Genomic DNA, 18,079 nt, shown 5'->3' with positions numbered 1-18,079 from the left:
GGGATGGTCAATTTTGGCACCAGTTTTTATTTTTTCCCGGTCACCAAGTCACTTGGTACCCCTGGAATTGACCCTGGGACCCTTCACATTCCACACACAAGATCACCCCCCCCCCCCAAGCCATGTGCGTATATGAGTTATGGCTGATTGCATTGTGGCATCACATGGGTGCATACTTGGCAGTGGTTTTCCTTGTAAGATTTTTCTAGGGTTAAGGCCAAACTGTTCTACATCTTTATGTCCACCCATCATGCCTGTACACTGGCATAATAAAAATTCAAAATATGGACATTTTACACAGCTGAGGTGAATGGCATATGACTTTTTATAAAAACACACAAATACATGTACTGAACAGGGGAATTTGGGTTATCACTGATCATCTTGATATTGAGAATGACTGTCTGGTATTTGAAGTTCATGTACAGCTATAGTGTTTACTTACGATATCTAAACTGCTATTTGTACAAATCATGTGATACAGATTGCATGAGCTCAATATCTACGGGTACAGCTTCCTTTCAAACATGGCCAACTCGCTGGCACAGACCATCAAGACAAACTTCCTCAACTGTGCCATTTGTTTAGATACATTTCATGATCCTAGAGCTCTTCCCTGTCAGCACGGATTCTGCAGGGAGTGTTTAGAGCAGTGTGTGGCATCAAGTAAAGACAAACAAACTCTGGTTTGTCCTACTTGTAGAGAAGAGGTGAAGATATCAAAGGATGGTGTTAAGGATCTACCTGTGCATTTTCTTGTGAGCAGTTTGAAAGATACAGTGGACATGGAAGAAAAGGTGAGAAAAAGAGCAAGTATTTGCAAACCAGGTGTTCCTAAAAATGTAAACAATGAACAACACCCTTGAGGTGGTACTACGTACACCCCTTGATAAATTTGTGACTATTTTTGCATTTTCTCAAAAAATAATAACACACTGCCAACAAAAGTTATGTACCGTATTCGTTCCAATAAGCGCCCGTGCCCTAATAAGCGCCCACCCAGGAAATTTCCAATTTGCTATTGGGTACCATCAATGTTGAAGTGACTAATAGTCGATACAATGAAATAGCTGGAGGACTACAAGTCCTGTGTAAACTTGCAATACATTTTCTACATCAGAAAAGCTACTAGAATGTCTCAGGACTCTTTTAAAACATACGTAAATTTGTCTCTATTCAACACCCCTTACAAAAAAATTAGGTAAACTAGGTAAAAAATAAGCGCCCACCCAAAATGACTTTGTTAAGGGGGTACTACACCCCTCGATAAATGTGTGCCTATTTTTGCGTTTTTCTCAAGTTATGTATATTATAGGGGCAAGGAATCCAATTACTACACTGAAATTTCAGTGACCCAAGACAAGTGGTTTGTTATTTATGATAAGAAATAAGGTACAGCTAGCATGTACCTCGTTTCCTATCATATATACTAAACCGCTTGTCTTGAGTCACTGAAATTTCAGTTTAGTAATTGGATTCCTTGTCCCAATAATATACATAATTTTGATTACCAGTGTGTTATTATTTTCTTTTTTTTTTGCAAAAATAGTCACAAATTTACCACAGGGGTAGTACCCCCTTAAGGGTTGTGTTTAGCTATTTCAGGTGGGTAGGGGTAGAAAAAGATTATTGCCATTTTGACCAAAACACGTGAGTATTTATGATTTGCCAAACAGAAACTAACAGAATAATACCTAAAAGTATCACTTTTTAATCATTTTGTCATAAATACGACTTTCCACCATTTACAATTATTTGTACAGGGGTGTGCCTGTTGTCATGTCGATCAAGATTGTGATGTAACATTCCGTACAGAGGGTAATCAGTACGGCGTGAAAAGTATGGCTTCTATAAGGTTACAATAAGGAACAAACCAAAAGATCGATGCCGTCAATAAACGTAACTAGTTTCGTTTCTCAGCCGACCCCTCCCTCCATGCCAGAAACGTAATAATGAAATGTTGGAAATTTTGACATAATAATAATAATGACACATTCTTCAGACCGATGTTTTTGTACAAACGTAATCGAGTATTTTTACCCCCTACCCCTTAAACGAAACTGGTTTCGTTTATAAGACGTCATCGATTTTTTGGTTTGTTCCCTAAAACAGGTAATAGGTATGAATGGCCGTGTAATCGATCTAGAGAAACCTGTCTCGCTGTCATCTTAAGCTGCATGGGTGTCCCAGAAAGATCCATACCGGAAAGTTGAATTTTGTAGGTAGCATTGTTATCAGTCGTATTGTTTTGAGTTCTAAATATTACATATATTTAGCTTTCTTGGTAATTTAAGATTTTAAAGATCGAATGTTTCTAAAATAAATTACCGAATATTATGTATAATGGTGAAGTTTAAGTTTTGACAATACAATCTATTATGAAAATAATGAAGTAACCGTTCAGCACAAAGTTATTTGGAAAAAGTTTTGCAGCTAATTTTGTTATGATCTATCGATTACTAGCATGCATGGTATAAAGGATTTGTTAAGCTTGATTGACCTAATACTGCATGTGTCGTCTTTAAGGCGGCAGTTTCAAAATAATGATTATGTGTATGAGTTTCATCATTTGAAATGCCGGCAGAGATTGATTTAGGGGCCTATTATAAAAATATTATAGAGAAGATTCGTCCTTGTGCCACAGCATGTATTTATGTCCCTATTGGCAAACACACAACTAGGAAAAGGTGAAGATTACATTTGCAGCAAGTTTTTCTTAAACAAGTTATACCCTCTATAAGAATTACATTTTTGGCGTAAAATTGATCGTAAAATTTTTTTTTTAATTCAGCACAAATATCGGGACTAATATTGAAAACACATGAAAAAGGTCACTTAAATCAATATTAAGAATTATTCAGTGTTTCAAGCTCTACATTTGTGCCAAATTTGGTGTATCTCCTTTGACAACTGAATGATTTCTACACTATATTGCAAAAGTACGTCTACGTCTGGGCGATAGTGATAAAGCAGGTCAATGTCTGGTGCTTATGAAGCCTGTGCTGTAAGTTACACACGTGCAATTTTGTCCAGTTTTAAGAATATCAATATCACGCCAAAACGAATCAAGTTTTTGAAATGAAAGTAACACAATAAGTAGGTGACATTTATGTCATTAGAAACTTATGAAATGAGCGTTACTTTAACTTTAACTTTAACGTCTAGAGGATTATAGAGATTATGTATTCAAAACCAAGGTGGTTTTGAATACATAATCCTCTGTAATCCTCTAGACGTTAAAGTTAAAGTTAAAGTAACGCCATTTCGCAAGCTCTCTATTGTATTCCATGTACCGGTACTAAAATTAAATACACTGTTGATTAATTTTTCAAACACGGTATAGATCATTCTGGAACACCCTGTATCTCAGAACTGTCCTTCAACACAGGTGGTAGTATACGGTTATATTGTTCCGGTCCATTTATGACATAGCCATCCTCATTTTAATACATGATAATACAATAAAACATGAGATCGGTTTGAATGGTTGTGGAATCAAACTAGAGACCTGTTCCTTTGTCACCTTTATAGACCTGATAAATCAAGCGGAACGATTCTTGTCATATCGTTTTACAGAATTGGTCGTATTGCCAGCGCTGCAGTGTTAGTATTAACTTTGGGCTTCTTATGAATTGACTGTCAATATCTTATACTAGGTATACATTAAAACTCAAACGGGAGAAAGAATCGGCGATACGCATGTTAGAACATTTTCAACAATGTTTTAAAATTGTATATTACAATGTATTTACATTAACATTGTACCCTAAATAACATGGACATTTGGGTGATATGTTGATGTAGTTACGGGCCATATTTAGTGCCGATTTGTCCCAATTTGCTTTTGACTTGCCTGGCAACACTCCATAAAATATGGCTAGTCGTGTGAAGACAAAGTTGAAGACCTATAAGGAGTTATATTCGTTCTCAAATGGAATCATTATGAAGATCGTAAGTAAAAGTAATATAATAACATAGCGCTATTAGCTCGCCTATGAACCTTGATATTCGTTAGTTAACCGGATAAATAACTTCGCAAAACTGACAAACTTGTAGGCCCCCTACCAAAATTGGCGTTAACTCGTTACTGTCGAAAATGTACAAAATATGGCTTCCGTGAATCTGAAAATATTGATATTTCAAAATTGGTTAATTGTATTACCATAAATCGAACACGGACATGCAGGATGGTATCTCCAGAAGTCTTTTTGCCTAAAAAATGGAATTTTGTTGAATTTAGAGTAACAAAATAACATGCGCCAGACAGTGGTCGACGAGACTGTAAAATCAGGTAGAAGTTTGTATGTTGACGAGCTTGAACATGCCTTCGTCGCATTCAAGTCACAAATATCTATCGTAATTCTTATTTCAAGGTCCTGTAAATACCTCAGCAAAAAGATAGGGTCATCGTCCAACACGGACTGCTCGAAAAGAGTTCACCTATAAAAAACTGCGTGGGCTGTTATGCGTCGTTATATGTACAGGCATATTTGAAGAATTTCCTATCAACTAATAATATTAAGATTGCTAAAATATTAATCTAAAGACTTCAATCTTTCATGTGCACCATAAATTTTGCACCTGAGATAGATATTGCTAGGCAAAATTTCACAGCAAACATTGCAGTTTTCTCCCATTTCGAGATATTTGAGACAATACAGCTCGACCCCTTAAGCGCCCTGGGCGCTTATTGGAATGAATACGGTATATTATAGGGGCAAGGAATCCAGTTACTATACTGGAATTTCAGCGACTCAAGACAAGCGGTACATTATTTATGATAAGAAAAGAGGTATCGCTAAAATGTACCTCATTTCTTAACATATATAATGAACCACTTGTCTTGAATCACTGAAATTTCAGTGAATTAATTGGATTCCTTGCTCCTATAATACACATAACTTTTATTACCAGTGTGTAGTTATTTTTTGTTAATGCAGACATTTCCTCTTGTTTAATATTATTTTATTTGTAAATGAACTAAAATATTCATAAAATATAGATATTTATTAACTGTAAAGTTAAAAAAATTCAAGATCAAATATACACCTCAAAATTAAATCTTGCTAAAAGTATTAAACTGTTATATCACAAGGCAGGACTTTGCTAAAAGGTTCGTTGCGAGTGGGCATAATTTTTTTAACTCCTCGACCCGAACAAACTCAACTGCATGCCGAGTCACAATCATATTTTTTTTTCGGCCCCAAATCAGGGCTGACTCTTTCACAAATTCCCGAACCCACTTAGAGGTATCCATTTCCAACTATGAATCCCCAACACTACCCAGATCAAACCAAACCTCCTCATACCTGAATTGATTCAATATAAAGAGATACTTGTGGAAAGTGATATAGTATAGGGTGCTTTCAGGTACTTTTTGAGTTAGGATCTAGTTTTGCTACATTAGTGGAACCAATGTTTTTTCACATCATTACACCTCAAATGATAAGACTAGAATTGGTTCCATTTTTTCTATGCCCATGCTTCCCACGAGGATCGAAGGTCATAATAGGGCTAAAATTTAAAATTTGTTCTATCATGTTGTAATATACCTCAAATTGTTCCTCTCATTACCAGGAATTAAAAAAAGTCAACTGTCATTTTAAACTTAAATGCTTAGTTCGGGAGTTAGAGTAAAATTATGTCAAATGTCAAATATGTCATGCACAGAGGCCAAATTCTCAAAATGCACTGATTCAATCGGAACTTGTCTCAAAATACTCCTCTCGCCAAACGAAATAGGAAAACAATTTGTTTGAGAAATGCGCACCTCAGAATGGGATGAAATCATAGGTCAAAGGTTATGTACATATTTCTATTGGACTTTGCTTGCATTTAGAGTGACAATAACAATTGCACCAAAATTGTGAATTTAAAAGTACATATTTGAGATTTCCTATATTGGGGGAGTAATTTGAGACCAGTTTCAATGAAATGGGAACATGACCTCTGTGTATGAAATTTTTGACATTTGACCTATCCGACCTTATATAACTCCTGAAGTAAGCACCATAGAAGAATATGACAATTGACTTTTTTATTCCTTTACATTACAACATGAAATGGACTATTTTGAAGTTTTGACCCCACTGTGACCTTTGACACCTCGTGTGAACCACAGTGAGCATAGAAAAAAATGGAACCAATCAAATTTTTATCATTTTAGGTTTAAGGATGCCCAAAAACATTGGTTCCACTAATGTAGCAACATAAAATCCCACGCCCATATAGCACCCTGTACTACAGTGGCAGAGATTTATTTTTTAAATTGGGGGGATGGGGTTGGAAAAATTTCTTGAAGTAAACTGAATCCATCACCTTTTGGCGACAAAATAAGTTTATGGTAAAAATGCGCACGAAGCGCACGAAAAATGTTGCCATATTGAAGCAAAATTGGTGAAATATGGTTCAAAAGCAGAATAAATTCTTGCGAAGAGTGCAAAATTGGACATTTTGGGGGCTAAAATGGCCAAATATGAGGTTAATTTGTTCAGAAACCCACATACAGGCATCAAAAGTGGGGGGATGAGTGTATGGACCATCCCCCATGGCAAAATATTGGGGGGTTAACCCCCATCCCCCGGGATCTATGCCTATGCTGTACTAATTACAGTGTAAATATGAAAACAAGCTATTCTTTTCTAATCCTCTGAACAAGACAAAAACACCCCAACAGTGAAGTCAAATCTGGGAAGTGTCGGAGATTCTTTGTGTGTAAACAGGATTGTCGTGTTTTGAATTCGACTTTAGAATTCTAATGACAATTAACTCGTATAATGATAGTATAGGCACCAGGCTGTAAGTTCTCAAAAATATTGGGCAGCCATCAAGAATTGGGGTGTCCATAACAAGGATTTAATGTCAAAATTGCCATGATGTCTCTAAAGAACTATATGTATGACAAATTACTCAAAAATGTTTTAAAAAAATACTAATTTCACTTCCTATTCAATAGTTTAATTTTGCATAGTTCATTAAGTTTTATATCACTCATACATAAATTCTAGACAGTTCATTGGTTGAATACCGTTTATCATTTTTACTATCACCCTCTCCGTGTGATAGTCTTTACCATCGTGTGCTCTGCCGTAGTGCGCCTGCGCAAAGCCGTGCGCTGACTTTTGGACTCGCCAATTTAGTTATGGGGTGGACCCCAAAATGTGAAGTATATCACGCAAAACATGGTGTTATGTTGATGAAAAATGTATTTCCTACCTTAAATAGTATTTTAGTAATAGAATTTATGCATGAGTGATATAAATAAATATTAACTGTCTTAAATTAGGTAATTGTCGAAATATATCATTGGTGAAAGATGTATTGTTCCATTCCAATGGAACAATCCATCTTTCATCTCGTGATTATATTTCGACCATCACACTCATAGACAGTTAATATTTGTATACTATTGCATTTATTTACTAGGCGATGTCTCTCTTTGAACAAATTGGACTTTCAACATTCTTTGATAACAATATCCAAGTTCAAAATCCATAACAATATTATCTAGTGACATGACTTAAAGCGCTAGCATGTCTCTATTGAGCATCCGGTGAATCATTACCCAGTTAATTAAGTTTGTTCGGCTTAATATAATAGGCGAAAAAAATGAGACCCGTAAAATTGTGTATTGATATAGAATGGCATGTACGCAGTTGAGTGCAGCCCTTATGCTAGTTGCACGTTGCAAAATGTATGACTGGCACATGCTTATGTGAAATAGGCGAGCGTACATTAGGACTTTATTTATTGAAGTGCGCATTAACAAACACCGAATAATTTTCACCTATTATACAATGTATAAGCTGAACAAACTTTATCGGTGAATTTGTAATTTTTATTGGGATGCTTTCTGAAAATTATAAGATGATCCGCATTATGGCAATTTCCATTCTTCTTTGCCCTGCAGTGTGCATTATGCATCATAGTTTGCTCAGGGCACATGCATTTTAAATCGCCCATCACATTTCATACAGCCTGTCTCAAAAAAAATTGTGCAAGTAAAAAGAGCCCTCTTTGGCAATTAGAAAACATCGTTGAGACATGATTCTTCCATCAATGTCAAGTGCACAGTCTTAGCTCTCAAATGCCGTTTGTCCTGTTCAATTTGCTTTTTTTAATCTCGAGATATGTTTAGTTAACAAAGAAAGGGTAAAATCACAATTGTGCCACTTTTACTAGGGAATAGGGCTATTATATGTAAATCAATGATAGCTGATGTTGATTCGCCTAATGCACCCCCCCTTCGGGACTCGTGCATTAGACGATCAACATCAGCGCACGGCATTATTTTGTCTAATTTCATTAATTTGTCAAATTGCATGAACTTGTCTAAGTTCATTAACCTATAAGTGTGCAATATTTGTTTGTCTTTTAAAACATGTCTTGAGTGACAAAGAGAACAGTATTTACCATGATAAAATCATTGACATGCACATTTTTTTAATTTTACAGCAAAATGTGAAATATTTATTTATCTTTTAATTTGCCGTAAGTGGAAAAAAAGAATCATTATACCTGTATCATGAAAACAGTAAAAACAATTTTGTATTGTTGTGTAATTGAAGTATTCTTTTGATTTCACGAAGGAACTCTTGATAAACTTGATGCTATCATTGATTTACATGTACAGCCCTCTTCCCTAGTAAAAGTCGCACAATTGTGATTTTATCCTTTCGTTGTTAAGTAAGTATATCTCGAGATAAAAACAAGCAAATTGAACAGACTAAACGGCATTTGAGAGCTAAGACTACGCCCTTGACGTTGATGTAAGCATTATGTCACAACGGTATTTTCTAATGGCCAAAGAGGGCGCTTTTCACTTGCACAATTTTTTTTTAGACAGGCTGTATAGTACAAGAAAGCCAATTCGTAGTGGTTCATTCAAGCATATCGATAGACCATTCCCTTGCCTTTGTTGATAAACAATAATGTCAAGTGGTCTATACACATGGGTGGATTTGATATAATTTAAAATTAATGTTATGTTAATGCCATTTGTTTTGTCATGTTTTTACTCATGCAGGCTCAAATACCAAGCGCAGACACTGTCTGCAGCAACTGCCATGCTTCTGGTAACAAAGCTAAAGTCAGATGTGTTGACTGTAAAGAATATCTCTGTGATACATGCTATGCCTCCCACAAGACCATCAAAGCTCTGAAAGACCACAAAGTGATCACCATGGAGGATATCCTTGCTGGTAGAGTGAATCTTGAAAAGGAAGAGGAGAGTAGGTACTGCAAGATGCATGGAAAGTTGTGTGAATACTTCTGCGAAAATGAGAAGAGAGCACTATGTAGAGATTGTGTAATATTGAATGAATGTCCTCCTCAGCACAGTCGTGTTAGCCTGAAGAAAGCAGCCCAAACTCACTCGGATGAGTTAAAAGACTTGATCAGGCAAAGTGATGTTACTTTGAAGAAATTCCAGGAAGCTGTGAAGACTACAGCAAATGTGAGGGCAGAACTTGAAATCTATTCACAAATAGCCACAGACTCACTTGATAGGATAGAACAAGAGTGCATTGAACTTGTGAAGAAAATGGTGAAAGACTCTAAAGGACAGGTGGATCAAATAAAACAGGAAAGAATCAAACTACTTGGCCAGAAGCAGACAAACCTGGAATCCACAATAAAAGATATTCAAAAAGCTACAGAAGACACTACCCGAGTCCTTGATTCAGAATCGGAATTTGAAATCATATCCACTCATGCTACCCTGTCTTCACAACTTCAGAAGCTTTCCAAGTCCCAGCCAGAAGCCATAGACAAGTCTCTTGGTTATGTGAAGGTTAAGGCAGCTACTCCACCTATTCCAACCATCGGGCAGCTATTGAAGGATGGACCACTACCACTGGGAGAAGAATGGGAATTTGTTGGACAGTTTAGTACTGGGGACTTTGATGAGCTACATGGACTTGATATAAATAAAGAAGGTGATGTTGTAGTATGTAGCTGGGGAAAGGGGGCTAAGGTCTTTTCAAGAGAGGGTCAAGTTAAATGCACACTCTACAAGTCTCCTGCTTTGGATGTTGCAGTTACCCCTAATCACGAGTATGTGACAAACCCAAGAGATAAACCACAAATTGTCATCTATGATAGTGCTGGTAGACAAGTAAGCACTACTCCTATAATTAATGTAAACAACAAGTCCTGTGATGCCAATTCTGTAACAGTAGATTCCAGTGGTAAAATCATAGTAGGGCAGGTATTAAACACCATCACCATACACAATGCTGATGGTTCTCTCATCTCAAAGTTTGCAACACAGTCCAGGCCATTACGCCTTGCAGTCACCTCTAATGGAGAGATAGTGAGTTCAGTAAACAGAGGTGAATCCCTGCAGCTGATGGATTACTCTGGCAGCAATGTCAGGATCATCCAACCTCCAGCAGTGGTCAAAGAATGGTCCCCTGGTTTTGTGTGCTGTAGACAAGGTGAGATATTTGTCTCTAATGCAAGTGGGGTGATCCTACAGGTGTGTACAGGTTCACAGCTGAAGGTGATTACCTGGGATGTGTTACTTCACAGGTAGAATGCCCAACAGGAATTACAATGTCAAGGGATGGTATGGAACTGTTTGTTGCAAACATTGGAGATAATCATGTCAAAATATTTCAGAGGCCATGATTTTTAAAAGTAAAGATAACCTTCCCCTATGACATTTGCCTGAAATCATGACAAAGAAATAATTAATGATCAAAGGGGATACAAAGGGGCAAAGATTTTTTGGTATGTCGAAGGGTAGAGCGAGGTGATTTTTGGCAGACTATTTTAAGAATTCACCATCCGGAGAGTATATACATAACTATTGTACAGCCCTAGACTAAACAACACATTCAATAGAATATCATGTATCTGTTAGAAATTAGAAATGCCATACAAATAACATAGCTTGCTAATTATAAATTAACTAAACTTTAGAACAAATTAAAACTTTGAAACTATAGATGCTACAATGTCTTACATCATGTATTTGGTTGAATGAAAGTACAAGTGTTGCCTTATTCGGTATTAGATGTAAGAAGTCATCAGCATATTCTTTAAAATGAATCATCTTACATTTAAATCGATATATGTTTGCTATAATTTTCTTCCAAAAACCTATTTATTATGGTAATTTGTGAATTTTGTTGAAAAATGGCTATTTGGATCTCATTTCCACATCCTCATTAAGGTTTCATTGCATATTTTTTGTTTACAATTGCTCAATAAAGGCTGAAAATATATGATTCTGTGATGTTTTTCAAGATTTTTGTTTCACTTATATATATGTATTTTATTATTAGATACTACACCTGCCTTATTTTGTGCCTATTTTTGCATTTTTCTCAAAAATTATAAGCGTATTAGTGACAAGTAAGATATGTATATTATAGGGGCAAGGACCACAACTACTGCACTGGAAATTTTATTTCAGCACAGACAACAGTTGTGGAGTTACAGTCAAAAATGAGGGAAAACCAGTATTTGATCAATAAATCAATAACTTCTTGCCTTAAGTTGCTGAATTTTCAGTACAGTAGTTGTAGTCCTTGACCCTATAACATACATATCTTACTTGTATCAAATGTGCTATAATTTTTGAGACAAATGCAAAAATAGGCACAAAATTGGGCAGGGGTGTAGTACCCCCTTAATTTGGTCTCTCTTTTGGGCATAGTGTGATGCGAGTTACCATAATAAGAGTTACCAGACTTTCCCCTCTATCTATTACGCTTGATATTGCTCCATATTTTCTATCACCCTGATTTAAACTACTGAACAGGGTCAGGCCTATCGGTGAATCAGTTGTCCAACAAAAACTTTTAAAGTTTGTGCTTACTAATGTCATAATGGGTTTGTAGTAATTTAAATTACCCAACTATGTTTTAGGGTCAAATCATAGCCATATCATGAAGTTAGAAGTGGTCCTTAATGCCCTGTATGTACAATGTGCTGCTGCACTCCAGAAGAAGCAGCAACTGAACAAGAAGTCAAAACCAACCAACAAAAATCACAAGAACCCTATATAAAACCAAGCTAGTAAAAAAGAAGACAAAGAAGCAACAAGTAGACAATGAAGATGATCCTGACAAAATATGTCCTGATTGTGGACTGGAGGACTGGTCATGTTGGTTGTGGTTGACTCCAGTGCATGTTTTTGAAACTGTTCTGGCATTTTGCATATGGAGAAGTTGTGGGCTCGGAAGAGGGCTGGAAAGACAAGGACTGCAAGTGTCAGTTGTTCATCACATAAAATAAACACCACTTTGAAAAAGAAACTCTTAAGAACGATTAAAGGTCCAAAATGGTCAACAAACATGGTACTAGTAGTTGGTGGTACCTAATGCCCCACCATCGGGGCAACAAGGACCCCTTGACATCACTGTAAATAAATGCATGGTGTTTGAAAATGAACACATTTTTTTGGCAGATTTTTTTTCCTCCAGTACATGGCAGAATAACAGGTCTATCAAGTGAAACCATTAAAAACAGAAACAAGTATTAAATAAAAGTCAGGTATGATGAAAACTAAAAAAGGTTGTCAATGCCCTACTTTGCCCTAGATTGTAGTTGAGATATTGAGCCCGGGGGCACTCACATGTTAAGGTGGTACGGGTATGTGCGGCGGTCAAGGGTCCCTTTTTCAGGCTCTCTGGCAGTTCCTTAAGCCCCACATTTGGATCTGCTCCAGTTCTTGAGCCTCAAACTCTGACAATTGTAGCTCTTTAAGCTCAAATTTGGAAAAAATTTGGAAATTTTTAGCTCAACAGCCTATAATTTGGCCCTAATTTCAGTTCTTCAAGCCCCTATTTTGCCCGAAAATCAGTTCTTAGTTCCCAAAGTTCGGCGCTCCACGCCGCACACCCCTACCAAAATTTAAGTTGAGTGCCCCCACCCTGGGATATTGAGCTCAAATATGGCCAAGCTGCGCCACTTGTTTATAGGGATGTTTCACTGATCTTAGAGCTCTTCCTTGCCAGCAGACCCAGTGAAAATGCATGGCACTACATTAATTTCTAAAAAATGCATTAAAAGCAAAGATATGTGCGTATATATGTATATGTTGGTTTCAAATTGTATTGTCTGATTGCACACACATCAGATATCACTCAACATGAATAAAATCCAGGCATTTATTTTTGTTTATTTGAAAATTAAAACACTTTGATATTTAATCAGTTTCAATTCAAGTTGAAATACACATGAAAATAAAATCTTGCTGGAAACTATTAAAATGTCAATACCACCATATATACGGGGTGTCCCAAAAAAAGGTTACATGTAGATTTTTTTAAATTATCTAAGTTAATGTTAAGAAATATAAATATCCTTTTCATGACATAATCCATGTACCCTCTACTAGTACCCCAGTGAATGTCAAGTTCACAACCTACGTACTTAGCCCGCATTCCAGACATTCCTGACCAAGCTGTTTACGTGACATAAAGCAACACGAGGTTAAGTATATCACCATCACAGCTACCGTGCATTTGGCGGGGCACTTGAGTAGGCCCAGCCATACATGTAGAATGGCAGATGCAGTATTTTATTCTGATAAACAAAGAACAAAACTTGCTCAATTTTATTTCTAGAGTTCAGGCAGAAATGAAAAACAAACAATAGCGATTTCAAGTCAACAAAATTAAAGCAAGGCCTAAATGCAAAAGATTGTTATTCATTTCACTATGTTGATGACAGGAGATACAGCGTGCAGAACTGTTTTCACCAAAAACATGTTCTTCTCTAATGACAATCTCCTTTTATTTGTTACCACTAAGAGTCAAGAAGCTCTAAAACTGATTTATTTTCGGTGTGCAATATCTAATTTTTCAATATTTTTCTTTTGTGCAATAGTTCAACAATGAAAAATATAAGAAACATAAAAAATAATAAAGAAAAAATCTGAAAACAAAGTTGTGCTTTTGTTCAACTTTCGTTGTGCGATATTTTGATGGTTAGCCACTCTTGACACCCCTGTCATCTTGCGCTCATAAGTTAAGTTGCTTTTAAGATACGGCACTGAAACTTAGCAAACAGTTACAAGAAGGATGAATAAATAATATCTGAAAAAATTACATTGTTTTGTTGTACCATCACAAAATGCGGTTCATTTTCTACATGTAACCTTTTTATGGGACACCTTGTATATGTCAGTCAATATCAAAAGAGACTAGTGAATAACTTTTGTACCGGCCAAGACTGTGTGGAACTGTAGAACGAAGCAGAACTTTAATAGTAATTGGTTGAACTTGAATGATTTCAATCATATTTTACAGTTCATTGCTCCAGGTTTAGCCCCTGTATAAATAAAATATGTCATGTGATACTGATTGTGTAATATGAGCTGATTATCATCAGGAAGTACATAGCACCCATAGTTGCACCCTTTCAAACATGGCCAACTCACTTGCACAGACCATCAAGACAAACTTCCTCAAATGTGCCATTTGTTTAGATACATTTCATGATCCTAGAGCTCTTCCCTGTCAGCATGGATTCTGCAGGAAATGTTTAGAACAGTGTGTGGCATTAAGTGAAGAGAAACAAACTCTGGTTTGTCCTACTTGTCGAGAAGAGGTGAGGATATCAAAGGATGGTGTGAAGGATCTACCAGCGCATTTTCTTGTGAGCAGTTTGAAGGATACAGTAGACATGGAAGAAAAGGTAAGAAAATTAAAAAAGCAAGATTTTACAAACAAAGTGTTCCAAAAAGTGGGCAACTAAAAACGTAAACAACATTAATGAACAACACCCTTAATAAATGACGCATATTCACCCTTAATGCAGACATTTCTTCTGGTCTAATATTTCAATAAATTTATGATCAAATACATGTATCCTGAAAATTAAGTCTTGCTACAAAGTAAGAAAATGTTGTATCAAGGCAGGAATAATACTAGGTTAGTTGCGAGTGGGCATACTTTTTGAACTCCTCGACCCCAACAAACCAGACTGCATGCCCCCAGACTGGCACAATCCTAATTTTCGGCCTGGAATCAGGGCTGACTTATTCACAAATTTCTAAGACTTGCACCCACTCACAGATCCGTTTCCAACCATGAATCCCCAACACATCCCAGAACAAACCAGACCTCCTCACACCTGTATTGATTCAATATGTAAATTGATACTCATGGGCCCGGGGGGGGGGGGGGCACTCAACTTTGGAAGTGACTGTATGTGCCTGTCAATAGGCCCCCTCTTTTGAAGTTGACCATACCCGATGACCCCTTTTTTAAAGTCATACCCGATGACCCCCTTTTTTTTTTTGGCGGCTACCCAATGACCCCTTTTGTGGTTGCGGCTACCCAATGACCTCCTTTTTTCTAGATTTTCTAGAAGAGCATCATCAAAATGCAACAAAATAATGCCGAAACTTTCAAATTTGGCTCCATTTTTTCAAAATTTTTCCAAAACTTTCAAATTTTGCTCAATTTTTCACAATTATGCCGAAACGTTCAAAATTTTGCTCAATTTTTTCAAAACTTTCTACCCGATGACCCTTTTTTGAAATTTTATACCCAATGACCTCCTTTTTTTTTTTTTTTTTACCCAATGACCCCCTTTTAGATTTTGTTTGTACCCAATGACCCCCTTTTTTAAAATAACGCTTTGTTACTGATAGGCCCCTACTTCGCGACACCGATAATGGTGGTGAAATTGTCACCTATTATTCATAGATACACAGCCTGGATGGACTTGATATAATACAATCTAAAATTAATGTTATATTTTAAATGCCATTTGTTTTGTCATGTTTATTTTTACTCATGCAGGCTCAAATACCTGTCTGCAGCAACTGTAATACTTCTGGTAACAAAGCTAAAGTAAGATGTGTTGACTGTAAAGAATATCTCTGTGATACACGCTATACCTCCCACAAGACCATCAAAGCTCTGAAAGACCACAAAGTGATCACCATGGAGGATATCCTTGCTGGTAAGGTGAATCTTAAAAAGGAAGAGGAGAGTAGGTACTGTAAGATGCATGAAAAGTTATGTGAATACTTCTGCGAAACTGAGAAAAGAACACTATGTAGGGATTGTGTAATACTGAATGAATGTCCTCCTCAGCACAGTCGTGTTAGCCTGAAGAAAGCAGCCCAAACGCACTCAGATGAGTTAAACGACTTGATAAGACAAAGTGATGTCACTTTGAAGAAGTTCCAGGAAGCTTTGAAAACTACAACAAATGTGAGGGCAGAACTTGAAATCTATTCACAAATAGCCACAGATTCACTTGAGAGGATAGAACAAGAGTGCATTGACCTTGTGAAGAAAATGGTGAAAGACTCAAAAGGACATGTGGACCAAATAAAACAGAAAAGAATAAAACTACTTGGCCAGAAGCAGACAAACCTGGAATCCACGATGAAAGATATTAAAAAAGCTACAGAAGACACTACCAGAGTCCTTGAGTCAGAATCAGAATTTGAAATACTATCCACTCATGCTACCCTGTCTTCACAACTTCAGAAGCTTACCAAGTCCCAGCCAGAAGCAATAGACAAGTCTCTTGGTTACTTGAAGTTCAAGGCAGCTACTCCCGCTATTCCAGCCATAGGGCAGATATTGAAAGATAAAACACTACCACTGGGAGAAGAATGGGAACTTGATGGACAGTTTAGTACTGGGGGTTTTAATGATCTGCTTGGACTTGATATTAATAAAGAAGGTGATGTTGTAGTATGTACATGTAGCTGGGAAAAGGGGCCTATGATCTTTTCAAGAAAGGGTCAAGTTAAATGCACACTATATGGGGCTCCTGGTGCTGTGGATGTTGCAGTTACTCCTAATCATATGTATGTGACACACCCAAGAGGTATATCACAAATTGTCATCTATGACAATGCTGGTAAACATGTAATAAGCACTACTCCTATAATTAATGTGAATAACAAGTCCTCTTATGCCAATTCAGTAGCAGTAGATTCCAGTGGTAAAATCATAGTAGGGCAGATAGATAACACCATATCCATCCACAATGCTGATGGTTCTCTCATCTCAAAGTTTGCAACAGAGTGTGAGCCATACCGCCTTGCAGTTACCTCCAATGGAGAGATTGTGAGTTCCTTCTTTGACCGGCCTGTATTAAAGCTGATGGATTACTCTGGTAGCAATGTCAGGGTCATCCAACCTCTAGCAGAGGTCAAAGTATGGGACCCTGGTTTTGTGTGTTGTAGTAGACAAGGCGAGATATTCGTCTCTAACAATGGTGATCCTAGAGGCGTGTACAGGTTCACAGCTGAAGGTGATTGCCTGGGATGTGTTACTACACAGGTCCCTAACCCATCGGGTATTGCAATGTCAAGGGATGGCATGGAGCTGTTTGTTGCAAACCATGGAGAAAACTATGTCAAAATATTTCAGAGGCCATGATTTTTAAAGACACCTTCCCCCAAGACATTTGCCTGAAATTGTGATAAAGAATAGCACTGTATCCCCTTCCCTTTGATCATTAATGTCATTAGGTATGGTACTATTGATAGTAAAATTTTATATATATAATAATGTGTATTGTCCTTAAATGGAGTGTGAAATTAGCACCAACTTATGCCAAATTCAGCACCCTTGTGAAGGTCCAGAGAGTCTTGATCCTTGCGATACAAAAACACAGAATTACACCTATAGCACCACCTATGATTACGTCTATGGGTAAAAGGAAAAGAAACAATCACATACCTGCCAACACTGAAAACCTAGAAAACAGAGTACATGGCGAACGTAGGGCGCGAAGCGCCCGTAGTATCGCCTCTGACGGCGGGGGGTCCTGGTGGGGTCCAGGGGCAAAGCCCCGGTGGGGGTTGAGGGGGCGAAGAGGTAAACTTGAAGAGGTAAACATTAGTTAGTGGTTTGCATATTAAGGATAACAAACTGTAATTTTTTTGTAATTTTTCCCCAATTTTTTTCAAATTAACTGATCCTAGCACTTCAGAATAGGTCCAGTGGTTTCCAAAGTCGCCGAAAACTTTGGAAAAGAAATAAAATTTAAATTTAAATTTAAAGATTTTCGGGGGTTTAAAACTCAGGAAATCGGAGTAACTCCGCGAAAATCGGAGTAGTTGGCAGGTATGCAATCACATGATTCGATCACC

The 18,079-nt window shown here is 37.0% G+C and overlaps 2 protein-coding genes across 2 annotated transcripts; both read left to right on the top strand.

Moving 5' to 3' along the window:
* The first annotated feature begins 527 nt into the window (after nt 1–527).
* Nucleotides 528–10,534, top strand: LOC140172636 (E3 ubiquitin-protein ligase TRIM45-like). Its single transcript, XM_072195770.1, has 2 exons — nt 528–797; nt 9,026–10,534. The coding sequence occupies exons 1-2, from the start codon at nt 528–530 to the stop codon at nt 10,532–10,534; spliced, it is 1,779 nt and encodes a 592-aa protein (XP_072051871.1).
* A 3,743-nt stretch (nt 10,535–14,277) lies between these two features.
* LOC140135982 (E3 ubiquitin-protein ligase TRIM56-like) lies at nt 14,278–17,745 on the top strand. Its single transcript, XM_072157686.1, has 2 exons — nt 14,278–14,649; nt 15,762–17,745. The coding sequence occupies exons 1-2, from the start codon at nt 14,380–14,382 to the stop codon at nt 17,361–17,363; spliced, it is 1,872 nt and encodes a 623-aa protein (XP_072013787.1). The 5' UTR covers nt 14,278–14,379; the 3' UTR covers nt 17,364–17,745.
* The last annotated feature ends 334 nt before the right edge of the window (nt 17,746–18,079 follow it).

This window comes from Amphiura filiformis, chromosome 16, assembly GCF_039555335.1.
Source record: "Amphiura filiformis chromosome 16, Afil_fr2py, whole genome shotgun sequence".
Taxonomy (NCBI): domain Eukaryota; kingdom Metazoa; phylum Echinodermata; class Ophiuroidea; order Amphilepidida; family Amphiuridae; genus Amphiura; species Amphiura filiformis.
The sequence above is the reverse complement of the archived record's forward strand: the minus strand, read 5'-3'. Positions and strand labels throughout refer to the sequence as shown.

What these genes read in the sequence shown, in the direction of transcription:
- LOC140172636 (XM_072195770.1), top strand. Translation starts at nt 528, where the DNA reads ATGGCCAACTCGCTGGCACAGACCATCAAGACAAACTTCCTCAACTGT. An exon ending in CAGTGGACATGGAAGAAAAG is followed by an intron (nt 798 to 9,025) that starts GTGAGAAAAAGA and finishes TTACTCATGCAG; the next exon opens with GCTCAAATACCAAGCGCAGA.
- LOC140135982 (XM_072157686.1), top strand. Translation starts at nt 14,380, where the DNA reads ATGGCCAACTCACTTGCACAGACCATCAAGACAAACTTCCTCAAATGT. An exon ending in CAGTAGACATGGAAGAAAAG is followed by an intron (nt 14,650 to 15,761) that starts GTAAGAAAATTA and finishes TTACTCATGCAG; the next exon opens with GCTCAAATACCTGTCTGCAG.